The 27,652-nt window shown below is 52.3% G+C and overlaps 2 protein-coding genes across 2 annotated transcripts in view; both read right to left on the bottom strand.

Annotated features, from left to right (window-relative positions):
- TMEM255B (transmembrane protein 255B) overlaps positions 1–4,475 on the bottom strand; it is a 43,681-nt gene extending 39,206 nt beyond the window's left edge. Inside the window, exon 1 of the mRNA XM_045821553.1 lies at positions 4,350–4,475. Within this exon, the coding sequence (XP_045677509.1) occupies positions 4,350–4,404 (55 nt within the window). The 5' untranslated portion in view covers positions 4,405–4,475. The remainder of the gene's footprint in view (positions 1–4,349) is intronic.
- An 8,437-nt stretch (positions 4,476–12,912) lies between these two features.
- Positions 12,913–26,233, bottom strand: GRK1 (G protein-coupled receptor kinase 1). The gene is made up of 7 exons (XM_045821828.1): positions 25,151–26,233; positions 23,156–23,283; positions 22,737–22,894; positions 21,800–21,883; positions 17,944–18,068; positions 15,986–16,187; positions 12,913–14,688 (listed from the first exon to the last, which is right to left on the bottom strand). Exons 1-7 carry the CDS (start codon positions 25,847–25,849, stop codon positions 14,390–14,392), a joined length of 1,695 nt encoding a protein of 564 aa, XP_045677784.1. The 5' UTR covers positions 25,850–26,233; the 3' UTR covers positions 12,913–14,389.
- Between the last annotated feature and the right edge of the window lie 1,419 nt (positions 26,234–27,652).

The raw sequence follows: 27,652 nt of genomic DNA, 5'->3' as shown, positions 1-27,652 counted from the left end.
TCAAAACATTTTTAAGGAAAAAGTAAAAGTTTTGAAGTAAAATTCAAACTTACAAAACAGAAGATAAGCCTATAGTCCTTGTACAAGCTTTGGAAAGAGTTCTCTGAAGCCCCCCAGAATTCTTTATCTACGAGCAAGAGTAGTTGACGTGGCTTATCTGATTGTGTCAAGTTGTTCTTTTCATTGTTGTTTTCTAATTTTTACTACCAGTATAGAAGAGTTGTTGAGGGAGAAGCATTGGTAAGCACGTGTCACAGGAAAACACAGCCCCCAGTGCAGGCAGACTCCCCACACTCTTCGGGATGCAGCGTGGGCACCTGCTCTGGGAGCTCCTTGCAGCGGACTCCCCCTTGTTTCCTGTTTACAGCATCTTACTTGCAAACAAGCGTTCATGCAGATAGCAATGGCTTTTTCCTTGCATTTGCTTAAAGCCTGAAGCCAAGGGTATATGTTCAAGGCAGTGTGCCTGGGAGTCAGGTATGTTCCGGGAATGATGGCCGCAGACGGCGGGGTGTCCGTGGGGAAACAGAGGACTGAAATGGCAAAGCCCCTCAGAGAACAGGTGAGCGAGAGGGAGAAAAACAAAAGAAAGAAGCCTCCCCATGGGTGAAATTCTGCTCTGGTTAATTGATTTTGGGAAGGTAGGTAAAGTGAAAAAAAAAGACACAAAAGTTAAAAACATATCTTCTACATTTTGGAAGCTAATGTAACTGTTCTCGAGGAAGTTCTTAAAATAATCATATTGATGATAACTACACGACCTAGAAACTAGGTAGCAACTTCAGCTTTCGTCTGAGCCGTCTGACTCTGTCTCACCCAATCAGGGTCAGAGGATTCATCTCCCACTTTCTCCAGTCCTCTTCCCAGCCTCCAAATATCTGTGAATGGAGCCAAATACCAATTGCTTTCAATTAGTGCAACTTCCTCATCAGCTCTTCCTCCTCGACTATTTCCCCCTTAGTTCCCCGTTTTAATGTTTTGATTGTTGACATGTGGTTTAAGAGCCATAGGACCCCTAAACTAAAGTTCATGGAACTAAGTATTTGAGAAAATTATCAGGCAAATGCCCTCCTCCTCAAAGGATTCTGTTTTGCTATTTTTCTTAATTAACTGCACTGCATATGTATTATGTCCAAAATAATTAACTAGATGCCTGAGCATCTCCTTCCAGCCACAGTTATAACCTTCCGTGGGCCTCATCTCTTACTTCCCTTTGGGATCCGTCTGCAGAAGATACATCCCTCGACTATATCCTGGTCCTTCAAGCTTGTGAATCTTGATCTGACCAGATCCACTAAGCTAGTAGTATCTGGTCAGCCCTTGTCAAATTTGTTAGTGACATTCTGACATGCTAACCACTCAGTAAAAATTTGAACACCTCTTTAATCTACGAGCAAGAGTAGTTGACGTGGCTTATCTGATTGTGTCAAGTTGTTCTTTTCATTGTTGTTTTCTAATTTTTACTACCAGCATAGAAGAGTTGTTGAGGGAGAAGCATTGGTAAGCACGTTTCACAGGAAAACACAGCCCATGAGCTCATGAAAATCTTCGTATGAACCATTTTCAATATAAATATACCATTTCACCACTTTTTCCCAAGTCTGATTTTTTTCCTCTGAAACTGCATGATGAAAAGCAGAAGGTATAAGCTATCCCTTTTGTCAATATTTCTATCAATGGCTCCAAGGTTAATAGAAGGCCAGGAAAGAGAGCCAGCATAACTCATATGGGGCACTGGGAAGGAATGGTCCTGAACAATCTCAGTTCTAATGACACGTATTGTCATATTTTGACTCCAGGTTCACCAGAGATAACAAAAAGAAAAATCCTGACCTTATTCTTTACAAATATAGGATATTGCAAAAAATACATACATACATACATACATAAATTATTTTAAGAAAGGTAAGGATGGATAATATATTCTTATAATGACCATAAGACATGCATTTTTAGATCAGGTTAGAGAGAACTGGGATTTTGACTTAGAGGAAGACAGCTAGAATTACCTGAATCCTTCCCTAGATTCTCCTATCCCATTAGCAAGAATATCATCATGTGCATTGTTACAATTAAAGTGCCCTTAACATAGTGCCTGTTAACTAAAATATCTACTGTTAGGTATATAACTGTGCTGGCAGCTTACGTGAACTGTACCCAAACTGTTCTGGACCTGCTCCGACCAGCCAGGTGACCCTAGGCAGCCTTTCATCCCCTCTGGGCCTGGCAGAAAGGGAACTCGGTGAGGGCAGGGACCACGTCTGTCTTCTTCCTCACTGGATCTCAGGGCCGAGCTCGGGCAGGGCTATAGCTTCTGTTCTTGTGTTGAATGAATGAATACATGTCAGTTTCCTGATCTGTGAAGCGGAGATAATAACAACCACCTGCTTTACCCACCTCTTGAGACTGTTACAAGGATCCAGTGACAGAACATACGCATGTTCCCCATGTTCTTTACCTGTTTTTATGAATGTAATGAATATATTTAGGCATTAATAAACATGTTAATCATGGTGGTGTTAATGTTACGATGGTATAGCAGTCATTCTTAACGGGTGTTTCTCCAACAGGGAGTTGAGGGGAACAGTTCTGACGTGTGAAGCTGAGCAGGTCAACAGCTACATCCCTCCCATCTCACTCACTGTTTTCCCAAACTCCAGTCTATCTCCCAGTGCATTCTATCTAGAATATCTCAGAATGTCACCTTGTCACGCCCCATGAGCCCCTCCATCCCCCTGCCCCTGCCTGTCCCTACTCCCAGCCTTGGCCAGAGTTGCCAAACCACAGCTTCTGTGAGAAGCTGGTCATGTCTGAAAGAACTGCAGGGGGTGGGGGGTGGCGGCAGATTCTGTCTCTGTCACTCAGCGCTTCCTCCACTTAGGAAAGCCAGGAAGGGAAGGGGGATCTCACAAAGACTGGAGGTATTCAAAGTCATGGCCTCCCGGGTAGCAGGGCCTGGGCCTCCCAGGAAGAATGAGCTCTTTTAACTGTGTGAGGACACCCAGGTAAAGTGACAGTCCCCGGGAAAGTAGACCGAGGCATAATGATGTACCCCTCAGCCATCATTTTCCCTTTTTTAAAAAAATTTAATATAACATGTGCCCAAGGTGGTGAACACAAAGGTAAGGTAGAGAATACCCAATCCCACCAGCTACACTAATGTTTAGTGTTTTTACATAAAACACCAACTTCTAGTGTTTTTAAATGTATAATTCCTCCTCAGAAGAAAAAACAAAGTCAAATGTTATGTTTAAACAATCAAGTCATTTTAGGATAATAATAGAGTAACAACTAGTTAATAATAGAAAGTTATTATTATTAAACATTAATAAACAAGTCATTTCCTGAAGGAGGAAAATGCATGTAAATAAGTTTTGCCAACAGTGAACAGTGAAAAAAATAAGTTTTGCCACAAAATTTTGCTTTAGAGAGTTGGGAGGACATAGAATTATCTCGTTGAGGAACAAGCCAGAGTCCTTGATTATTATTTAAAAATCAATGTTTCTAACCCGACTTCTAGAAAGAGGCTTTCCACAGATACTGCAAACAGCGTAATGGGCTTAAAACCCGAAGTTTTCAATGGGGTTGTTTCTGAAGCAAGGGGCAGATCCGGGGAGATCCCCTGATCCCTCCCCCAGCTGTCCGGCGTCCCTTACCCTGGGCCTATTTGTTCTTATCTTTCCAACACCCGCTCTGCCCTCTCCCTGTCAGGAAGACACGCCCAGCATTATTCCCCTCTCGGCCACTGCCCGGTGGAGAACCCAGGCCAGCTCCCCGACCTGTGAACACGCAACAGGTTTCCTGTTTTCCCACCCGTTGCCTGACTTCGAGGCTGCATCGGTCTTGCTTCCGGAAATCAAAGAATTACAGATTCTGGGAATTTGTGGGGGAGAAGTCTGTGGAAGGGTGCGCTGAACAGGAGCGGCGCGCGCATACACACACACACACACACACACACACACACACACACACACACACAGGCTGTACGCCCCTTTGTCGCTGTCAAGCAAGAGGAAGCCGCCTGGCTTGTTGAAAGGAACTTCTGGCGGATATCTGAGGTTGAAATAGGGCAGAGATGAAAAGCAGGGCAGTTTGGGTTGTCCCATTCATACAAATCCCAATGAAAGGCAGTGGGCAAGAGACGGGGAGAGACGCACAAACTCAGGGACAGACAGAAACAAGAGGAAAGGAAGGGGGCGCGACAATATGAATGACGAAGGGCCTATGCCCTGCACGGGGCCCAAGTGTCCCCCAGATAAAGCTCCAGGGAGGCGGGAAGGACTGGACTTGCGCTCCGGGGCCAGCGGGGGCCCGCGGGGAGCCTGCGAGGATGCTCCGGCCGCCCTCACCTATCGTGTCCAGCAGGGCCAGGGGCCCCGGCACCGGCAGCGCGGGCGGCTGCATCCCTGGGCTGCTCCTGGCGACGGCGCGCGAGGTCGGCTCTCCCGGTGTGACGGCAACAGCGACAGGCGGGCTGCGCGGTGGCCGAAGGATCAGCCGCTCGCGAGCGCCGCCCCTTCTCTCCTTCACCCCCGCCCCGTCTGGCTGCTTCCTTCCCACCTGCTCGACCTTTCCTCCCTCCATCCTACCCCTCAGTCCCCTTTCTCCTCCTGGTCCCTCCTCTCTCGCCTCCTCTCCTGCCCGATTCTTCCCCCTCCCGCCACCCCCCATTCTTCCCCTTCTTCCACCGGTCTCCCCAAGCCCCTGCTCCTCTCTGCTCCCCCATCTCCAGCCCCCAGGCGCCTCCAGCTTTCTGGGAAATCAAACCGTCCAACCGCGGCACCGGCGCGGGAGACAGACCCAGGGCGGAGTGTACTTCTGGATGTCTGGTCTGTGTCCACGACCAGGGGCAGTGCAGAATAAATTCCGGAGTGAGTGGTTGTTACGGGGGTATGCCCACCTGTCTGAACTGAAAAATAATTCATAACATTTGCTGATGAAGAAACTGAGTCTCACTGGGGTAAAATAAGCAGCCCGGAGCCACACAGCTAGTAAGTGGCAGAGCTCTGGAGGCAATGCAGGTGGGCTGGCCCAGCTCACGCCCACCACCTGTGCGACAGCATGTTCCAGAAGCTGGATGGGCTTGACCTGTGGTTCTGCAGGTTTGCTGAAAATACTTGTATATTTTTAAAGTGTGTGTGCATGTTGCCAGAAGTGATAGCCTTTCCAACTAATAAATTTGTCACAGAAAATTTTAGATGCAAACTTGAAATGGGAAAGATTTTGAAAATGCTTTCTGAGCTACCTGAGCAAAGAAACTTGAAAAGGGCTCTAAAGGGGCACGGCAGGTGTGGGTATGCCCCAAGGGCACGGCAGGTGTGGGTATGCCCCAAGGGCAAGGCAGGTGTGAGTTTGTCCCAGGGCCATGGCCGGTGTAAGTACAGTGGTACCTCGGTACTTGTCTGTTTGTTCTGTAACTTGCAACGAGTGCTAAAACCAATGAGTACCAAGCAAGCAACAAGTGACGCATTTTTTCCTTGTCAAAATGCAGTGAGTACAGGGTTTGATGAGTTCTGAAGCTGACGAGTACTGATATGTGACTGTATATCTCAGGAGTTAAGTGGGTCCGCCTGGCATACCTCACAATATCCTTCAACAACCTCAGAATCATTCCCCTTTCACAGATAGAAAACTGAGGGCCCAGGAGGTTAACTGATGTGACCAAGAGCGATCCAGAATTCCTGCAAAGCCCACGTGCCTAGCTGTAGGGAAGGACACTGGTTAGAATTTATTCCTTTGAACCCCTCCTTGCCCCAGGATCGTAAACAATGCCCTCGCCAAGTGCGTGGGGTGCCTTGCTGCCAATTACACCAACTGACAACTGGTATACCACGCTGCCTCAGACGACACAGGAGGCCTGTAGCAAACTGAACTCAGCAGGGAGCAACAGTCTGGGGTCAGGTTATTTTTAAAATGTAATGTAATTTAGCTCTTCCAAAGGCAATTATGAGAAGATGAGGACATCTGTATTATACCAGTCTGAGGATAATCAGAGGGACTGAACAAATTACTATTGATATTAAGAAGATACCATTAGAACAGTTGTGAGGAATGCATACTGTCCTCCCTAACACTAAATTCCTCCTGCTTAGATTAAATGTTTCAAATATCCTAGAGGCCCCCACCTGGACTTCTCTTACATGAACACAGGTCCCCACAGGCTGCAGAAACAACTGAGTCTCCTCAGAGGCTCTCGCCCAGAGGTGCCAATCCAGCAGGACTCGCTGAATGAAGGAAGGACCGCCCGAGCCTATCCCTGAGCACTTACAAGCCTCCCACCGCGGTTGCCGCTGTTCACAGGCTGCCTTATGTAATCCATACAATATTATGCCTATTCCACAGATGAAGAAACTGAGGTACAGAGAATTCAAATAATTTTTTCAAAGTCAATTAGTTGTTTGATGGCAGAAACAAGATATAAAACAGGTCAGTACAATTTTAAAGCATAATTTCATCTTCCAAATGGAAAAACATGTCTTTACCTTACTATAGACATTTAATTTAATCTTTTATTTATGCAGTCAACAGATATCTGTTTCATTTTCTCTATGTGCAAGATACTAAGAGAGCTGCAAAGATAAGTCATATGGACATGCTCTTTAAGAACTTTAGTTAAAAGTGAGAAATAGGGGGAAATACTATGGGTTGGCCCAAAACTTTGGTTTTCTCTGTAGGATGGCTCCAGTAGTGCTTAGTTTTCTTTAACTTCATTCAAAACAATTTTGTAAATTGTACTGTGACAGCTGTCATATCAGCGTGCATTTTTAAAAAATCTTATCAAAATTGGTGAATTTTTGTGTAACCATTAAATACTGAAGATGGAAGAAAATAAGCAACATTTTCTGCATATTATGCTTTATTATTTCAAGAAAGGTAAAATATGGCTGAAACACACAAAAAAAGATGTGTTCAGTGTATGGAGAAGGTGCTGTGACTGATCAAACGTGTCAAATGTGGGTTGCGAAGTTTCATGCTGGAGATTTCTCGCAGGATGGTGCTCCAAGGTCAGGTAGGCCAGTTGACGTTAATAGCAATCAAATCGAGACATTAATTGGCAACAATCAACATTATACCATTTGGAAGAGAGCCAACATACTCAAAATATCCAAATCAATAAAGTTACTGGTAAAAATGAAAAATATGTCTTTTACATCAGGGAGCAATAGTCTGGGACCAGGTTATCTTTAAAATGTAATATAATTTAGCTCCTTACAGTACTGGCCAACCCAATACTATAAAGCAGATGGTGATAATAGCACTGATGAGTGCAATTACCTTATGAGAAAATTACCAGGATCCCCATGGGCATGGCCCTGCACATGCAGAGAGCAAGGCCCCTCTGAGGACCAGCACAGTGATTCTCAAACTTACCTCCCACTGGAACCCCCTGTTGCTCAGGACACTTCAGTCAGAGCCTCTGGAGGCAGGAGAACATTTGGGGTTCCCAAGTGGGTCCCTGAGCAGCTAGAACTGGGAACCACTGCTTTCAGGACAGATAGGACACCGAGGGAGAGAAGGGGAGGACACATGGTTCCAGGAAGAGGTGGTGCGTGTGTCAGGCCTGAGGGGCAGAGCTGGGTGGGGCGGAGTTCCAGAGACGTGGGGGGCAGTCAGAGGCCTGGAAAATCACTATTAAGTCGCACCATTCTGGGCCATGGTGACACCTCCCGCCGGTCTCCCTGCATATTGCTCATGCCTGGTGGCAGGCTTTCCCAGCATGCCAGCCAGCCTGAACCCCTGAAGGGGGTCCCTGGAGACGCATCCAGCATAAAACAGCTGACCTGAGAGGCTGGCCCCACCGCCAAATTTTGGAAGGGAGACTAATCTTCCCCTGTCCTGGGTCAGCCTGTTGTCTTCGTGGGCTCCACACAATCATGTCAGAACACACATGCACGCACACACGCACGCACACATGCACACACACAGACCAGGTTAGCCCCAAGTTTCAGTCTAGTGTTACGTCTCAGTGTCAGATGCGGGTAGGCTGGGAAGGAGGTCCACCTGGCCATTTGTCCTTACCAACTGCCTGCTTGTCTGCCACTGAGCCCAAGTGGCTATGGCCAGCATGCCTCTGCGTCCTCCCTGCCAAGCGAGAGGGTGAGGTCTGGGTGACCATGGGCCCACCACCCAGTCCCACTGTGGAAAGGCTGGCCTGGGAAGGGATGCTGACCGACCCCTCCCCGCAGGGATTTTGCCCATCCACTCTGCCGCAGGCCTCTCGCCCTGAAGCCACGAGCGTCACAGGCCCCGGCCTGCAGAAGAGAGGAAGTACAAGAGAGTGTAGGATTTAGTATCTGCAGTTACGATCAGGATGATTTGAAAATTCAGGACCAGGCTGCCCAAGAAGGGGGTGCACGCACACCCCCTTTCGTTGTCCCTGGCCATTGCAGGGGCAGGAACTAGCCCAAGCAGCTGACAGAGGGAGTCCGGCAAGGGCCTCACCAAGGACTCTATAAGCCAAAATTTTTGTCCCTTTCGAATAAAAGCAGGTATGTGGGGTGGGGGTGGGGAGAGGAGCGAGCAGGGGTGGCCGCTGTACTGATTCAGGTCTATTATGGAAATAAATTCGCTGAGGACAAGGGCTTCTCCCCTTCCTTCCCCTGCTTAAAACCGTGCCTGGCTCATGGCAGGCACTCAGTAAAAACACACCGAGGGAAGACTGGATAAACGCAACTCCCAAACACCACTTCGCACCTGCTCCCTGCTGGGGCAGGCACATGCTGGGCAGCGTCCCTCTGCTGCCGCAGCCTCACCTCCTCGGCCCTGCCGGCTGGGGAACCTGTTGGAAGACCCATCCCTTCAGCCTGGCTGATGGGAAAGCCAGTCAATATGAGCCAATCGGGTCAACAGGCTCCGACAGCAAGGACGTGGGCTCTACCAACTCTGACAAGAGAGGAATTGAAAGAACCACAGAGCCACCTCTGCCGGCCACAGGCATAGTTCGGTTTCTCCAGTTTGTCCTAGAACCAAGGGCCACGTGGCCCCTGAGCAGGTGAAAATCATCCCCAGAGCATATGTATACACAGCCTGGCTCTCGGCTCTCGGCTCTCAAGGGTTAGCGGAGTGCAGACAGCAAAACACGACTCCTTCCTGTAACCAAATAGCCCTGAGATGACGCTCGGGGAATGAATAATGTAGACGAACAACCAGGGAAATGACAGGTGGCCCCTGCCTGTCTGTCCACACGGATGAGGTGGGTGAGGCTTCAGAAACGAGACAGGAGAGTTCTCAGAGACATGAATTTTTTAAATTAAAGCACTCTCAGGGTTTCGCTAGAAGGCCTGGTAACCATGATCTCCCAGATCCGCATTGCTCTAAGGAGCCCAAGCAGAAAGTTTCGACTGCCCCAGGCATCTCACGTTTCAAGGTTCTTTTGCTCCCATACCTCCCATGATTCCTCGGAGCAGGAGTGCCTTACTGGCCTTGGATTTGCAACCACGGGCTTGTCCAGCGTCTCCTGTTTTAGCCAAACAACCTGCAAAGTGCACGTCTCAGCAGCCCTGCTGAAGGGAGAGAACCACACCCCTTGCAGACCTGTCCCCCTGGCCTATGGCACATATTAAATATTGACCTGCCTGGGAAAGGCAGCCACCTCCAAGCTCCCTGGAAGCAAAGGGACAGGACTAGGCACCAGGGCCATGGGCACTCACCCAGCCTGGGCGAGTTGAAAGCCAGCCCGTGGCGGTCCACACGCATTTCCATGAAACACCACATAATGCATTAGTCCTTGGCGACCTTTATCCTTCAACCCGTTTGTCTTACAAGTAAGAAAGCTGAACTCGAAGAACACTTTTCTACTATAACTGGGGGACTGAAATTTGATTTTTATAAAAATCATTGATTTTATCTTCATTTTAAAGTGAATATTACCTGAGTGTCTATCTTATCCATTTTTTAATTTGATGTGTCCAAATTGAGGTTTGTCTTTCAGACTTGTTCTTCTATCAGCTGGCCCAGTGCCTGCGCTGTTTTCAGTCGAGACCCACTGTGTCTGAGCCCTCACTGGAGGGGGTGGACCCCGTTATGAAGTAAAAGGAGGTGTGCTCAGCCTTTCTGAGGCTCATTCCGGCTGAGTTCATGTGAGGTAATTATATAGTTAGCAAATCTACAAAGACAAGGGGAAAATCAGCAGGCTATGAGAGTATAACGAATAACCCAATGAAGGAGCAAATGAGGAGTTTTGAGTGTGTAACCCGTGTTCAGGTGATAAGACCGGACCCTGAATGTCCAGTGAGCGGTCCCTCTGGTCACCCTAGTGGGACCATTGGGAGCACAGGGCCCCATGTGGGTTTTCCCCACGGTCTCCCTGAGGACTGGCCAAGAAGGGGACAGTGCAGATTTGGGGGAGAGCTGCATGCGTCTCCTGTGTGTGTTGCCCATGCCACCCAGGCAGCCACGGACTAGCCCCCCACCCCCAACTCAAACCCTGCCTGTTTCTTTCTTGAGATTTTTCATTTTTATCTGCTCCAGTCTTATTGTATTTTCTTGCTCAAGCATTTTTATAATGGCCGCTTTCAAACCCTGGTCAGAGAACCCCAGCCCCTGCATCATTCAGCATCGGCCCTGCCGACTGTGTCTTCTCGCTCCTGTGGGGCTTTTCCTGGCTCTCGGCACGAGGACTGACTGTCCGTCACGTCCTGGACCTTTGGGGTGTCATGTCACAGACTCTGGGTCCCGTTGGAGTTGCCTACGTCAGCCACCCTCCTCAGATACATTGCCACGTGGACAAACAGGTCGGTGGGGGAGAACAGAAAAGAGATGTAACCTAATTTACAACAGACGCCAAGTCATCCAAGGTTTTAAAGGAAGCATCTGCTCCTCAGGTGGGCAGGCGGTGAGTGAGCACCCAGCACAGCTGTGGGCACAGCAGGTGTGAGAGAAGCCCAGGGCCGGTCTCTCGCCTGGAGGAGCTTACAGTCCACCCGAGGAGACCACCAGAGAAACAGGCGACAGTGAGACACGGCCCACCTGTGTTTCTCCATAGTCTCTCCTGTGACGCTTGGCCCCCAAAGACTGCCAGTTATGTGCATTAATTACAACCTCTCCTGGTTTTTTGTTAGCTACTGTGCTGGTCCGATGTCACCCCATATTGCACTAGAGTCACCCCAATAAACTCTCTGGGCCTGCCTCATGGGTGGGATGGCCTCTTTCTAAGGTGGCTCTGCCTCTCACAGGCCACGTCTCCATTCTGATGTGCAGGATCTCAAACAAGTGCATGACTCGGGTTTGGACAAAGGGGATTTATGAGTACAAACAGCAGGGACTGACTACCTACTGTGAATAGCAGAACAATGCAACACAATCCTTACCCTGACAAGGAACAAAGCAGGAGTTTGCAAATGCAGATGCACTGGAATTCAAGGTCTGATGAGCAGGGCCTTTGAGGGCAATTTTAAAAATCTGGTAGCCATAGAGAGATGAGAATGAAGGCAGTGTGAATGTGTGTGTGCATGTATCATCATGCGTGTGCACGGGAGTATATGTGATTTCAAAGGAGAGAATGCAGCTAGTATTCATATCACAATCTAGAGAGTCCATCTCTCTTTTTCAAACTCTCATTGTTACATTGTGTACCCTTTTCCACTTGAATAGAAATTGTGTTTTTTGGTTTTATAAACAAAATCTCCCTGAAACCATTTGGATCAAAGCATCTCCAGGGCCCCTCTGCACCCTGACCATCCTTCCGGGGATTCGGTTGCTAAGGAAATGCCGTGGTGACGTTCCTACCACAGTTGTGTGTCTAGACACCCCCCCACCCCCAGGATGGTAAAAGTGGGACACTTCTCATCAGGCTTGCAGCCTGGGCATGTCGACAACCGAGATCAGGGGCCCAGGTGCCTAAGACCAGCCACCCTGGAGGGATTTTGCACCTGGTTTCTGAGGATCCATGGCCAGATCACAGCTTGGGGCATAAAAGGGATCAGAGACGAAGGCTTCTCTGCAGAGGCCCCCACCTCGGGCCTTCCAGGGCCCCTGATGTGTGTCATGGGTGAGCGCAAAGCCCAGACAGTCCAGCAGCACTGGAGTGGAACGGGGCAAGCGGATGCTGTGTCGGGGGCAGCAGGCTGCCCCGTAGCCCAAACAGGACAGCAGGCCCCCAGGCCCCCAGTGAGCAGAGGGAGGTAGCCGGAGTGAGGACCGCCACACACTGCTGGGTGGCAAGTCTCCCTGGAGTATGCCTGGTCAGGGGACTGCACCTGAGAGATGCCCACGGGGAAGGTCCCCAAAGACACATCAAGAAGCCCCATAACGAAGGGTGGCCATGAGCACCTGCCTGGCAGCTCAGAGCTGCCTTGTCCGTCTTGCTCCCTCCCCAGCCTCACCCCCAGAAGCCAGAAGCTGAGGGTGACCGGGAGGGCAGGAGAGCTCAGCAGGGGGAGTGGGGATGTCCCCCAATGCCCAGCTGGGGAAGAAGTCTGAAGTGACTAGAGTCCCAATTGTCACATGGGTGGATGGGCATCTAAGTTCATGCCTTGAGAGCACTGTTACCTAGAGGGGCCGCAGGCAGATGCCTGGTCACCTCTGGGCAGGGGAGCAGCTGGGAGTGGACACGGGGCTGGTGGGCTGCCAGCAGGGGTGTCCCCAGGTGTCACAGTGTGGTCAGTGACTGAGCGCCCACAATTCATTTTCTCTCTGTGAAATGTTATGTTTTAACAAAGTGACTACAGGACTTTCAGCTGCCGAGGTGTGAATACGTGCGGCCAACTTGCGTTCGGGTGTGGGGAGCAGGAAAGACCGGGCCTGCGCGGACTCCCAGAGACAGCTGGAGCCACAGGTAAGTTGTGTTTGGGGTTATATTCCAACAAACCTGTGAGTTCAATAAATATTTGTTTATAGGTCAAGTCACTGGCATGCCAAATTTAGCCAAAAACAAAACCCCAAAACCCCACAACCAAAAAACAACCACCAATGGACAATAATTTTAGTGTTTGTCTTAGGCAATATTTGAGACATACACTAAAAAACTTATTTGGTGTTTATCTGAAGTTCAAATGTAACTGGCTATCCTGTGTTTTATCTGGGCATCTAACCATAAGATAAAGGCAGGAAGGACCTCACTGGTGAATCTGGCACCACAAAAGAAAAGCCTCCACCATCAGGCCCCATGGGCCCTGGGCAGGCACGGGGTGATGGTGTCCAGAGGAGGCAAGGGCCAGGCCTCCACCCACATAGCTGTGGCTGCTTGAATGACCCTGGAGGGCCATGGGGACCTTGTGAAGAATAAATGGCTGTAGAAAGATCGGAAATGGATCTTTCTTGCACCAGGATGCAGTGAAGTGAAATTTATAGCCACCACTGAAGCTACGTGTACCATTCTAGAAAACAAAACCGGACTTAAGGAAGGCTGCAGCAACCTGTCCTGCCAATAGTTCAGCGTCCCTCAGCCCCCGATCCCTCGTCTTGGGCCTGCCCAGAGAGATGTACAAGCTGGTAGTTTCAGATCACAGACCAGAAAGCACTAGGTCCCTCTCTCAGGCCCTTCCCAAGCATCCTGTGCCTTCACAATCCCACACACAGTCAGAAGAGAAGGGCCATTCGGGGTCAGGTTTACTTCACCAGTCCAGGGGTGCTTTAAAGGTCAAGACTCCTTGTGCGCAGGTAACTACAGAACACACTAGAGACGTCTTCACAAAACTAGGGAGTCTATGCCCAGCAGTCGTCTGTGCCTTGCACGATGCTCAGGGGACACGTCTTCTTTTCTATGTAGGCTCTAGAGCAAGCAAGAGGTAGTTGGGTCCACATGTTTGGCCAGCAACCCTCTGAAGCCATTGATTGTCAAGATCCACTTTTCTCCCGAGGGTGCAGGGGAGCTGATGGCACGTCCCCGGGGTCCTGGCAGCGACCAGGTGACAGGAAGAACAGGAACTGTGTGTGAAGGGGGACCAGGCCAAGGTCCACAATGAGGCCTCTCCCACAGTGCCTGGGAGACCGAGGACCGTGGTGTGCCAACCCCTGGACCAACCAAGAGAAGGCTTCTGCCTTAGATGGGGCACTTGGGAGTCACAGTTAAGGTGCCAGGAAACCCAAACCGAGCATCCTCTTATCTGAGCAGCTGTCTTGCCCAGCTGCCCAACACCACTGCCAACTTGCATGTCCACACAAGAGCCTGGACAGGCAGGAATTGTTGGTGTACTCTGTCTGGGAGCCATTGCCGTGTTTCTTTGAGTGACATGGGACAAAAGAAGTGGACTATTTACAAGCTGGAGCTCCTGACCCCCGGGGCTGAGAAGCATGGTGGCTCCGGGCCTCCCTTCTCCTAACTGAGCTGTGAGCGGCTCAGCAACACCAGCAGCCTGGCCCGGGAGCTGCCTGTCACCATGGTGGGCTCCCCGACACACGAAGCCCTGTTCATCCGTGCCAGCTGCGGGAGACGCCCCTTCCTCCACATCTAGGAAAGCAGACACATCCCTGACTTGGAGGAGGGGGCAGCGTCCTCCACAGTGCTCCCTGTCATGTCGTCGGGCATCTGCCCGTCGGCTCGCCACACGTTCAGCTCCCCAAAGGTGCCCGTCTCGATCATCTCCTCCTGCCAGGGAATGGAGCAGTTGCCGGTGGCAAATTCCTGGAAGAACTCTGTATCTGCTTTGTCAAAGACCACACCCTTGACTGTGGAAAAGGCCCCTACATCCTGGATGTTCTTTGCATAGACAGTTCTGGAGTCTGGGATGAAGGGGGGTATCAGCATTCCTGACGGAGGACAGAAAACACAGATGTGAAACAACGCATAACGTTAGGAAACCGCCATCTGCCAAGGAATCCTCCCCGCTGGGCGAGCGGGGCCGTGGCCTTGCCGCCGCCCTTCCTGGATGGCTGTCAGGGCTGCTAACAGGGAAATCAGCACACCTGGGGGGTCCTAGGCATCTCCCACGGCCCCAGCGTGGAGGACGGCGTGTTCTCACCTCACACCGCCACAGCTACCAGCAGTGCGACCCTAGACACATGCCCTCGTGCCAGCCTCCCCCAGGAACCGCCGTCTGCCAATCAGACACCCGACACCCGACTCGCTCAGAGCTGAACTCCTCATCGTCTCTCCAGAGCAGCTCTTCTCTCTGACCTGCTCAGCGGTCATGGATTCTCCAGTTGCCAGACACAGATCTTCGGTCACCCAGGACCCCCACCTAGACGGACCCTGCCTTCCTCTCACCCCTCACCCCATCCCTCCTCCCAGCTCACGGTCTCCGGCTGGCCAGACTGTTGCAGTGACCTAAGGGCTGACTTCCTGGCTGCAGCTTCTCCCGGTTCTGACTTCTCAGGGCTGTGTGACCTCTCCCCACCCCAGGCCCGCCTGGACAGCTCTCCTAGAGGATGGAGCCCATCCTCAGGTCATCCCGGAGCCGCCTCTGCTCTGACCCTTCCCTGCACAAGTGACTTCCCTTACTGAGGCATCTGCTACTCACTGCCCTGTCAGCCCAGGGCTCCTGCCATCTAGTCACGTGTTTACGCACCCCGGCTATAAGCTCGGGACGTGTGGCTGTGTCCCACCCTTCTCTCCCACAGACACGTGCACGTGAGTGCACACATATGATCTCGCACATGACGCTTGATAACAAATGCTGGTTGGGTGAATGAATGAATGAATGTCTCCCAAGCAGGCGGCTTCGATCAGTCCTGCCCTGATGGGGATCCTGGGCTCCAGGAAAGAACAGGGTGTGGAAATGCAGAACAGCAGATCTGGGTCAAAAGGAAGCCAGCATATTCCCTGCCTATCTTATCCAACCTTTTCTGACCTCTGGCAGATTTCCCAAAAAGCCTAATCCATCAACACCCAGTCCGGGGGTGGGAATGAACAGAATGCTAGAGGACGGAGGCTTTACCAGGGGGCAAGAGGGCAGCTACCCGAGGAGTAGCAACCAGGTGTCCCTGCTCTGCTGACACTGATCTAAGCCTGGACAATACCAACAGCGCAGGTGGGTCAAGCAAGAGCCACCCAACAGACCCACGCCCTGTGGGCCCCAGACCCAAAGGTGTGCCGTGCTGACAGTACCAGCATCGAGCTGTCTCCAGTTAATGTCTTTAAAGAGGGGGTTGACGCGGAGCCCATCGCAAGTCCCATCTCTGAACCCCAGACGCTTCTCTGGGTCCTTCTCCAGCAGCGCCTCACAGAAGTCCTTGCTGGCCTGGCTGAACTTGTCTGTGTACTTGACCGCCTCCGAGAGGATCCTGTGCTTGAGCTCCTTGTTCTCCACCTGCACAGTGGGATGCACGTCATGTGAAACACTTGCCAAACCCACCAATGTCACCAGAGGTGGCACCTGGGGCTCTAGGAGATGGGGCAGCCCCTGTTGGTGTCCAGGCTGGGCCAGGGCTCTTCCCAGAAAGAAGCCGGCCCCTCATTCACACGGAGGCAGAGGTCATGGGAACCTGAGCGTGCTCCCCTCCCCAGCATGGTGGCAATTAAAGGGTTTAATAGCTCAGGCGGGAGGAGAGGAACCCTAAAGGTGCTGGCCAAAGTTGGGGTGCAGAGTAGCTCAGGGAACCCTGGTTGATACCCTGGCACCTTATATATAACCGCTCCTTAGCTAGCTGAGGGAAAAAAGAACAACAAAAATAATAAGTCAACTTTGGACACCAGGGCTGGCAGAGAGGTCTTCTAACTGGACAGAACCCGGGGATGCATCTGTTCCTCCTCGCTGTGAGTCAGCTTCACAGAACACAGCTGACCCGCCACAAAGCTCCACCTTCAGCAACCCCAGCGGAGGGTTGTGATCAGTCTGCAGAGGCCCCCCGCCACTCCCCCAGAGTCCCCCTGCCCTCTGCGGCCCGCCTCCGCCTCAGGCAAACACTGACCTGCCTCTCACGATAGAAAGCTTTCCTAAAATTTCCTGCAGTGAAATCATCCAGAGTTACCCTTCCATCTGGCTTCTCTCATTGACTAGCAATTCTGAGGCCTGTTTATGTTGTGGGTGTATCGACACTCCCTCCTTCCTGTCGTTGTGGAGTCAGGCTCCATGGTACTGACGGACCGTGGTTGGTTCACTGTGGGCATCGCACAGAAGCTTACATACATCTGGCCATGCGTACATGCACGCAGAAAACCGGGCCCTGGCTGGGGCCGCGGGGCCAGAGAGGGCTCTGAGGTGGGAGCGGGGAGCTCCTACCGTGGCCCTCGCTGTTTCGTCTCATTTTGCTCTTCTGAGCTGCTGGAAGTCAGGAGAGGGAACTGGTTCCTAGAGTTCAAGCTGCCATCGCAAAGACACAGTGACCTGATGTGTCAGTCACGTGAGGACTCTTTGCTCTTAGGAGACTAGAGACTTAGTTTGTTCCTGCAACTGATATAGGGGGATGGGATTGGGGCCAGAGCAGAACACACCAGGATGTCCAGACAGGAAGAAGTGACAGGCATGGCACCCGTCAGCCTGAGGTGGGTGGGTCAGGTGCTGTGTCTGAAGACTGCAGTTCACCCCTGGCCCCTGGAGGCGCCTCCTTTCTCCCCGCGCCCCCCCCCCCGCCCCGCCTCCTCACTCCCAGGCTATGGAGATGCCCCGGGCAGACAGCACGGGAAAGGAACTCGGAGGGTGGGAGGCCAGGGACATTCCATAGAGCTGCTGTGCTGTGCGGTGCCTGGCATGGGGCCAGCAGCATCTTAGCATCAGGGGAGAGCATTCTTAGTATTCTTCTGCTGTGAAGAGCTCAAAGGCCATCAAAGGGACCCGGGTGGCTCAGTGAGGCAGGGGGAGGGGTGCTAGGTGCCACTCATGGGGGTGTGTTTGAGAAAGCTTGGGCACCTTTCGTCCCATCTCTCGGGCAACACTCCTCAGTGTCAGGAGCTACATGACATGAAATCACTGTGCCCCCTCTCTCCTGCTCATGAAGGACCTGCCATGAGAAGCCTAGTGTTCAAGATTTAAGCTGCAGTGACACCTGCTCCTATGATACCCCAACCAACGGGGAGAGTCACCTTGGGACAGCTGCAGGGTCACCGACTAGCCCACCTGGTCCTACCTTCTCTCCCCGGGCTCGGAAGGGTCCTCTGGCTGCGATCATCTCATACAGCGTGACGCCCAGAGCAAAGTAATCCACGGAAAAGTCATACTCCTCACCCCGCAAGAGCTCGGGGGCCATGAAACCTGCCAGACAGGAGCACAGTGAGGACTCAGAGGGGCAGCTGCATGGTGGTGAGCACAGAACTGATGTTTCCAGGTGTGCATGGTGCGGGGGTCTTGCATGTGACACTTGGGGCAGAAAATCCTATGATGGGGCTGCTGCATCCCTGGCCTCCACCCACCAGTTAGTGCCTGCCCCTCCAAGTTGTGACAACCAGAATGTTTCCAGACATCGCCGAGTGTCTCCTAGCAGCAAATTGCCCCTTGGTGGAGAAGCACCTCCCTGTCCATATGGTGTGAAGCCTGGTGTCCCCTCGGGCACACCGTGACAGACAGAGCAGTGGTTCTTGCCGGCCTTCCAGGTATGCATGTGACCTGTGTGGTCAGGAGGGTTGCAGAGACAGGCACTACAAGATGCTTACCTTAAGGGCATAGATTTAAGCCTCCAAAGATGGATGGGGAGGGGGTTGTCCCAAGAACCACACTGGAGGCTGAAGCTGAGGGGTGCCAGCCAAGGCCGGGCTGTCGCACTCAGTGAGGCCTTGCTCTCAACTGCTGTGAATTCAGGTATCGGCGCCCGTTAGTGGCATTTATTCTAGCTGACGCCCATTGCATGCTTGCTGTATGGCAGGGGAAGGTGCACAGTGAGCTCATTTAATCCTGCTGACACCCAGGGGAGCCATCACTTTTCCCTGTTATTTGGAAACTAACTCGTTCATGATGACGTGGATAGTAGGAAACAGAGACTATCCGATCCGGCCCAGGCATCTAAGCTTTGAACCGCTACATTGTCCTTGGTATGGTAGCTAAACCCACTATTACTCCACCTAATGGTCCTTCTGCAACTTGGCTTTCATTTGCAGCAAAATTATTCAGGCACATAAAGGATTAGCTAGTTCCACAGGACCTGTTTCTAAAAATAACAGTGCCCTGACCCTCCTCCTCCACCTCATCCCCATCTCAGGCTCCTTCTAGCTGGTTATTTTGGAATTAGTATCCACACGTCTAAGTAACATGCTTATGTCGCTGGTTTTGCAGTTCCCACAAGGGCCTCCCCAACTGACTCCTCGCCCGGGAAGCTGAGGGGTCTATTCCTCTCTCCTCTGCCACCCTGCCCATCCTTCTCCCTCGTCCCTCTCCTGATAGTCGTCTGGCTGGTCGGCTCTCGGCGCTCCCTATTCCCCACTGAACCAAAAACTCAGCCCCAGTTATGTCTCCTTTCTGACATGTTTTTATAGGTTTTCCCAGATTATCTTATCTTTTCTTTCCTTTGCTTCATTCTCTGTGTTCTTACTATCAATTTGATCCTAAATTCCCTGACTACTCTCTAATACTTGTCACGTTTGATATATTAAATATTTTATCAACTTCATCCTCATTGGGCAGTCTTGTGGAACCTTCTGACCTGCTCTAATATGGATTCTGGTGTGCAGCCTGCGGCCTAGAATCTCCCTGCCATCGTGAAACCCTTTGTCTGCCTCTGTGTCCTCTTTCCTGGACACTCTGCCTGTCGGTTGAGTCCCTTATTTTGGCCAAGTAGCTTCCTGAGGAAGGGTGCTGAAGTAAGCTTTTGAAAACATTTGTACCTGAAACTACCTTTATTTTGCCATAATACTTAACTGATGGTTTGATTTGGGTATAAAATTCCAGGTGGGAAATCATTTTCTCTCTTATTTTTCAGACATTTTCCCATTGTCCTCTCATTTACAGTACTGCCCATGTGTGATAATTACAGCCCTTTTATGGGGGAGGAAGTGTGAGCCCCTTCCCCAAGGTCACAGAAATAGACGGTCTTGGAGCCTGGTGCCCCCTGTGCAGCCCAGTGTTGGGTCCATGTGCCTAAATGCCATGCAGTCCGACTCATATGCTCCTAATCACGAGCTTTATGCCTCTGCTTTGGGTAGAGGGTGCCATGTTCAGCAAAGCAAATAAGAACTTGTCAGATGTCTGTGTCTAGCTGGTCCCAGCCTCCAGGAGCTGGTCAGATGCCCACCCTTACCTCATCTGTTCCCACACTAGGTCTGTGCCATAGGTAAGGTACTGGGGCCAGGTGCTGAGCTCCACATGTTGAAGGTCAACAAGATTTAGGCCTCCATTCCCTAACTGCCCCCGTGTAGAGGCCAGATCAGCCTGTGGGAAGGCCAGTCTCTAGGGCCACTCCCTGGGGGCAGGGCAGGTGTTATAAGCTGGGCACCGGCTTCTGTGCTTGGATGACTTTAGACATTCTGAGGTAGGCAAAGCTGGTCATGCCCATTTTGGTTCTGATTCTTCCTTGTCCTCAGTGTACCCGTGCTCACAGTGAGTGTCTGAAAGGGAGATGTGCTCCACAGCACTAGCCACACTGATGTGACTGCAAATCACTTCTCCCCCAAGGGGTAACAGGAGTCAAACTCCAAAGAACCTCCTGGCCCTGAATGCACCTTTGTAAGTTCTGCTTTTCAGGGAACTACATTGTTGTCCAGGCTGTTCAGACTCCTTGAAAGAGGTGTGTTCAATGAACCACAATATCTAAGTTAAAATGGGGCCTGAGAGACAGGCCAGTCAGACCACAGGGGTACAATCACCTCCTGTGACAAGTAACTCGGTGGCACCTCTAGTCTGTCCCAACCAGCTCATTCCCAAATGATGCATCTTTCTGTATCCGTGCACCTGGGGCAAAGCAAGAGCCAACAAGTATTTGTTGTTTGAATGAATGAATGAAATGAATGCATGCTACCTCAGTTTAGTTACTAATTCTTCCATATGTTGAGTCATCTTCCCCTCCTGTCCAGAAACTCACCGGGGACAAAGAGCATGCCTTCTGTCTTAGGCGTATCCCACTGGGCTGCGAAGCACTAGCCAAGGTGAGTTCCCTGTTTACGGCTGACTGCAGAGGCTCAGAGGCCCTGGTTCTAGGTCGAGCCTAGGGCTGACATGGTGCAGAAGGACTAAAGAAGAAGGATCCAGAGGCAGCCCCCTGTGGCTCTGCTAAGTACCCCAGCCTTCTAAGTTATTCTGACTTCAGCCTCTGCTGCAGCTGTTTGAGGGTCACACCCTGCACCCGAACCCAGATGCTCAGAGCCACGCCTGCACGCGCCCCTCGAGAGAACCACCCACCTGGAAAGCTTTGTCCCTCTGTTCAAAGTACAGCTGCAGGTTGGCTCCGTGGCCACAGCAAGGTCTATGGGGCCCTCTGGTGGCCAACAGGGCCCTTGCGCATGGCACAAGCAAGGTCAGGCGACATCCTTGAGGGTCAAACTACTTCACATCCTGGCTTTGGAGTTTTCTGGGGCTTTCCCCTAATGATCTGAATCACCCTAAAATACGTGAGTGGTGTTTCCACTCACAGACTCATGCCAGGAGTAGAACTTCACAGACTTTGGCTGAGGATCTAGAAAATTCAAGATTGGACCTTTCCCTAAATAAAGCCACAGATGAGGGTGGTGCACACTTTGGTGACAGGTACACCCTCCTCGCCCCCAAAAGCTCAGAGCCCAAAGATTGAGAGGATTCTGCAACACAAAACAAGAAAACCACTGAAAACCTTCATCACAGAAGGTGCTGCATGTTAAAACCGACAGCGACTTTTCAGGGGGAGAGGTCACACCTGCAGCAGGGGCAGGCTCCTGACGCAGCTGTGCTAGGCCACCAGCCAGTCCTTCCCCCCAGCCCTCACCATGCCACCTGCCCCGGGCCATGGGGACCCTGCAGAAGCCCTGAGGATTCACTCCTCCCCCTGAGAAAGGCGACTCCCATCCTTGCTCTCAGGACCTTACCTGGGGTCCCTGCGTAGCCCTTTGTCTTGGTCTGCCCTTCCTTCAGCTCCACAGCCAGCCCAAGGTCAGAGATTCGGACATTGCCTGAAAAGAAAACATGGGGGACAGTCACACACGGCTCCAGGAACAAAGGTGTCTGGTGTTTCTGGGGCTCATGGGAGCCAAGAGCCAGCCTCTGCACACATGCACACACACATGTATGCACACATGTTCACGAGTGCTCCCAAGTATACACACTCATGCGCATGTGCTGGCACACACACATGTGCATATTCACACACTCACATGCACACTCCAGGGGCCGGGGGATGAGGCCTCAGCACCCAGATTCCCTGCTCCCCAGACAGACCACAAGGGACTGAGGGGTCCCACAGCACCTGAAACCTGAATTTGGAGCATAACCCACCCAGGTTCAGTTTTCCCCTCTGCTCTCTCTTCCCCAAACTCTGCAACAATCTTTGGTGATGCCCATTCGTGTGTGCAACTTGGTGGCAGAAAGGGAGGAAAATCTAAAGGGACGTAAGGGAAACCTAAATCTCTGCTTATTTTCCAGTAAGAATCCCAACTTGACTTCACAGAGGGGGCAGAAAGAAGAGTGACTGAGGGAGAATTTGGCCATAAAATATTAACTGTTTGCAAATAGTTTCAGACACTATAGACATCCTGGATTAACTCCTTGTAACTCTAGGTGCCTCTTTACCTCACCAAATTTCATCAAATCTGGCCAAAAATCTACATTTGGAGATAATGCCATTCTATTGCAAAATGGCTAAGGGAGTGATACACAAATTTCAAAAGTGTCCTGGTGCCACTCAAAGCATTGACAAGCACTTGCCAAAACCAGCCCACCCCCCTACAGATGACCTGTGGGGCCACCATGTCCAGCTGGGCAAGGGGAGGGGGAGGGGAGGCCGGGGATGGAGGGTGGCCGCCTCACCTTCGTCGTCCAGGAGCACGTTCTCGGGCTTGAGGTCCCGGTAGACGATGGCCCTCTGGTGCAGGTGCTCCAGACCACTGATGATCTGGGCCGTGTAGAAGACGGCGCGTGGCTCCTGGAAGCCAGGGTTGTCCTCGTCCACATTGTAGATGTGGTACCTGGAGGCAGACTATGCAGAGGCCTGTGCTGTTCTGGCCCAACCACCACAGCGTGACCGCGGCATGGATGGCAGTGCCATCTCGGGAAAGCAGGGGGTGCCTCGCGATCCCCAGTTGGGTCAGTGAGGTGTCTGGTCATCTGGGGCCTCAGTGTTTTCAGCCTGGAGGACCTGCTGGGCCCCAGAGACCCCCTTCCCAAGCTGGGCTGCACGAGCCCTCCCGTCCCAGCTCCCGGGCGGAAGAGGGGAGGGACCCGTTCACCTTAAGTCGCCGCCGTTCATGATGGTCATCACCAGACAGAGGTCAGTTTTGGTTTCAAACGCATAGGCCAGAGAGACTATAAACCTGCTGTGTACTTTCGCTAGAATCTTCTTCTCTACCATAGCACCCTGAAAAGCAAGACGTCGAAAAGGTACCCAGGCTTAGGCAGGGACGTGACATTGCCATAAAAAAAACGAGTTTTGCAAACCAGAAAACATTCTGATAAACTAGAAACAGAATCACAAATACGTTTTAAGAGTAGTTTGCGCTCAGGCTGGTGTGGCTCTGTGACTTGGGTGTCGTCCCGCAAAGCAAAAGGTCGCCAGTTCGATTCCGGGTCAGGGCACATGCCTGGGTTGTGGGTTCAGTCCCCTGGTGGGGCACCTACAAGAGGCAGCCAATTGATGTTTCTCTCTCACATCAATGTTTCTCTCCCTCTCTTTCTCCACCCCCCCACCCCCACTTACCCTCTCTCTAAAAATAAATAAATAAAATCTTTTTAAAAGTGGTCTGCACAAAGCAATGGCAAATAACTTAAACGCACATACAAATTAGCCATGTACAGAGGACTTAGGGTCTCCCGCAGCCTCCAGCAAGGGGCCTCCAGCCGGCTGGCCTTACAAACATTGGGTGAGGGAGCCAGCCCGGGTGCCTGTCCGCTGCGGCTTCCCTCCCCATCCTTCCTTACGTCTAACCCATCCTCCTGCCGAGACCTCAGCCCTGTTCCTCCCGGCCAGGCCTCTGAACAGAGGACAGCTGAGGTCCCGAGCCACCCTGCATCTCTGTTCATTTTCTATCTTTGTTTTAAAAAACTCATGATACCCATATAACATGTTTTTAAAAGTGTGCTTGGAAAAGAAAAGTAGTATCCCTTTCTAAAGGAGGAATTCTTGATGTGGGAAGAGGCCTCTTTCTAGCCAACTGCATGAGGAGATTTTGGGTTGGTTTTACTTTGTATTAAGTTCAACGAGGGTCCTGAACTTGGGAGAGAAGAGACTGCTGGGCTCTCATTGTTGGACTAAAGTCATAGGCTGACAGCTGAGAGGGAGGAACGACTGCTTCCCCCCGAAGTCCCAGAGGGGGAGCACCATCCAGGAGCCCGGGGGCGGGGGGGGGGCGCAAACCGTGGCAGCTGATGATTGCCCCGAAAAGCTGCGTTTGCCCCCAACGCAATCTGCACCTGGGCAGCGGGAAGGCACAAAGAGCATGCAGGACCGAGTGTGCAGCTGGGAGACGAGCTCCTAAGACAGTAAGCAGCTTTGGCTGATCCTGCCTAGAGGGGTCTGATGCCAGTTAAAGAGCAGCCCCCACAACGACCTGTCTGTGCCTCCATTCACCCCCCGTCCCCGGAAAATGGTTGCGCTCAGATAACAGCCTGCACCCAGCATCACGGACAGGCTTGGCCTCTCGGAAAAGGCAGGCACCAGCCCTGGCTAGGTTCCCTGTGCACTCTCCATCACAGCAAAGCTAGGGCCTGGGAAAGTTCCAGGAGTTCAGAGTAAAGAGAGCACAATCCCTCAACACTGCTACTGAGTTTTGTGGTGTTAGTGGAAACCAAGGATGACAGAATGTGGGGTGTCATCCACACCAACAATTACAAAGGCCACTTTCCAAGGACGGACTCAGCACATCTGTTTGTGTGCAGAACGTGAGGCTGATTGTTAAGAGCAGCTGGACAAACTGTGCCACAGTCTGGGAGGACCACAGAGGCCACACACCGTGTCCTTTGCCACGGCACTCCAGCCAGGCACACGGCTGCTGTGCACAGACGGGACTAACGCAGGTCAAGGGGACTCAGATGGACCAGAACCAGCCAATGGCTGCACAGCAGGAGGGGCTCTGTGTCCAGATGGTAAGGCGAGCCAGCCAGCCAGGCGAGGGGCACCGTGCTGGGCTGGAAGGAGCACCTGAGGGCCGTCCCAGCCCACTGAACCCACCCGCCCACCTGCCAGATCTAAGAGCATGCCCTCCACTGTGCACAACCGTGCTGCCCACCTGGTACCCCTTCCTTTTCTTCAGCCTCTTCTTGTTCAGCTTTTTGCACGCGTACATCTTGCCAGTCGCCTTCATCTGGCAGGCCGACACCTCGCCAAAGCCACCTTTGCCCAGCACCCTGAAGTCCAGGAACCAGTCCTCCCCCATGGGCTGGGCTTCCAGCCACTTCCACTGCAGGAACCTCTGGAAGTGCAGGCTGCCCAGGTACTCTTGGAACGGGGCCTGGCTCAGGTAGGCCAGGGTGGCCTGCAGGAGGGGCTGGAAGAGCCCATCCCCACTGGCCACGGGCCCCTCCCGGAGCTTCACCACAGTCCCTTCGTCCAAGAAGCCGCAGAAAAGCTTGGCCTGGGGGTCCAGGTACTCGGCCAGGATGGCCTGGACCTTCTGTGGCCGGAGGTCGTCATCTGCCATATCGTAATCCTCGATGTCCTTCCAGAGCTCCAGGGCTGGCACGTGCCTCTCGTCGGCCTTCAGGAACTGCTGGAAAAGCCGCTTGCCGATGGGCTGCTCCAGGCACAGATCCTGGAACTCCAGGTCCAGGCCGTCCCGCAGGGCCTCGCACTTGGAGAGCGGCGGCAGCTTGAGCTTGGCCCGGTACTTCTTGTCCCGGGGGGACGGGGCGCTGCTCCCATCGAAGCTGCCCCGGGCGGCGATGAAGGCGGAGTTGGCCACCACCGTCTCCAAGGACCCGAAATCCATCCCAGTGCCCCCCTCCCACCGCTCAGGGCCCAGGGGCCATGGGCTAGCCTTCCAAGCCTGTGTCCAGAGTGGGCCTGACCCGCTGACCTTGGCCTGTGCCCGGTCCTGGCTCTAGGGACAGGAGGCGTCCAGTCCGGTACAAGGATGACTGGGGGCCACCCCCGGAGTCCCCGGGAGCCCAGCTGACACAGCTCAGGCTAAATCCCAGCCCGGGGTTACAAAGGGACGCACTAGGAGTCGGGCGCGGCAAACAGGTGCCAGAAAAAGAAATCCCCTAAGCCGCTCCCAGAAGGATTAGATGGTCTGCCTGTGGCAATCCTTCCTCTGAAACCACCTCTGTCTTGACAAACCCCAGGACCCCCCAGGAGCACCTCACCAAAGTCCCAGGGGCTCAGAGTCCCTCTGAGCTGCCCTGTCCAGCCCCCTGGCCCCCTGGGCAGCCGGGCGGACTGCCCAGTTGTTTCCTTGAAGGGACATGAGGCTGAACTGAAGGGAGAGGGGGCCCCAAGGGAAAGGTTCATTTATAAGGATGCCTGGTTCCTTTCCTCAGTATATTTCATTTTTATCTTTAAAAAATAGGAAGTGAGAAGAAAGCCTGCTGTAACAGGAATTTAGAGAGAGAAATGCAGGGCACAGCTTCCAGGGTATCTGCCAATGAGACCACTGGCTCTGTGGCCCAACCCATAGGTGAGGGCTGACGCTTGTGCCCACCTGACACTGAGAGCAGCCATGCTCCTTGTCCCGAGGCTGGCTCTGAGGACCTAGAGTGACCCTGACACCTGCTGAGAGGTCAGCTCTGCACCAGTTCCTTCCCCTCACCTGGGGTTTGCATGCAAATCCAAAATGCCAAGAGAAGCATTCAGGTGAGATTAGGATAGGGAAGCAGGAGACCCACAAGCTATGCTCAGTGCTGAAGCCCCACGTGGGAGTGAAAGGGGGATGAAGAGGCCTGGGACATACCTGGAGCACACCTGAAACACACCTGAGGGATACCTAGGACACACCCAGGACTCACTTGGGGTATAACTGGTGTACACCTGTGGCACAACTGAGAAACACCTGAGGCACACCAGGAATATACCTGGGGCACACCTGGGACACATTGGGGTATGCCTACAGATGCCAGGACCAACTGAAATGTCAGCTTCATGACATCACAGCCTGGCCTGTTTATTCTAGCATACAGCAGGTGCTCAGCAAATGTATGGGAAAGAACACCAAGGAAGTGAGTAGGAGGTCGGTGTGTCAGAAACAAAGCATGCCTGAGCCAGAAGAGGCCAGGGGACCTCCCAGAGCGTCTGTCTGCTCCGAGGTGGGAGGAGAGGAGTGTCTCAGAAAGCGGTGAGATTCTGCCAGTGGATGCTGGACAGGTGGTATCCTCTGTAGCACCTGGGGAGATGGAAATGAGAACTTGCTGGCTGTGTGGCACTGCCTCCCACCTCCCAACTGAGTGGGTGGGTGGGTCCAGCCCATCCACTTAATAGCAGGTAACCTTGTGCCAATCTCTTTAACCTCGTTCTATGAGCTGACCAGATTTCAAATGGGGCCGTGGTGCTCGTGGTGTGTGGTAGAATGGAGCACCTCCCCCGCCGTTCCCCATCGTGTGTCCTGGGTCAGTGCTTCCCCACCGTAGCACAGACAAACTGCCTGGATTCTTGCTGAAATAAAGATTCTACTTCCAAAGCCTGGGGGAAGGTCTCTTACAGGCTCCCAGCTGGTTTAACACTGCCTGTCGGGACCCGCTGTGAGAAGCCGGGTCTGAGGAAGACAGCTCCCACCGAGTCAGCAGCGAGCTACATTCCG

This window comes from Phyllostomus hastatus, unplaced genomic scaffold (genome assembly GCF_019186645.2).
Source record: "Phyllostomus hastatus isolate PE091 unplaced genomic scaffold, TTU_PhHast_1.1 phas_scaffold_46, whole genome shotgun sequence".
Lineage (NCBI taxonomy): Eukaryota > Metazoa > Chordata > Mammalia > Chiroptera > Phyllostomidae > Phyllostomus > Phyllostomus hastatus.
This window is presented reverse-complemented; position numbering and strand designations above follow the sequence as displayed.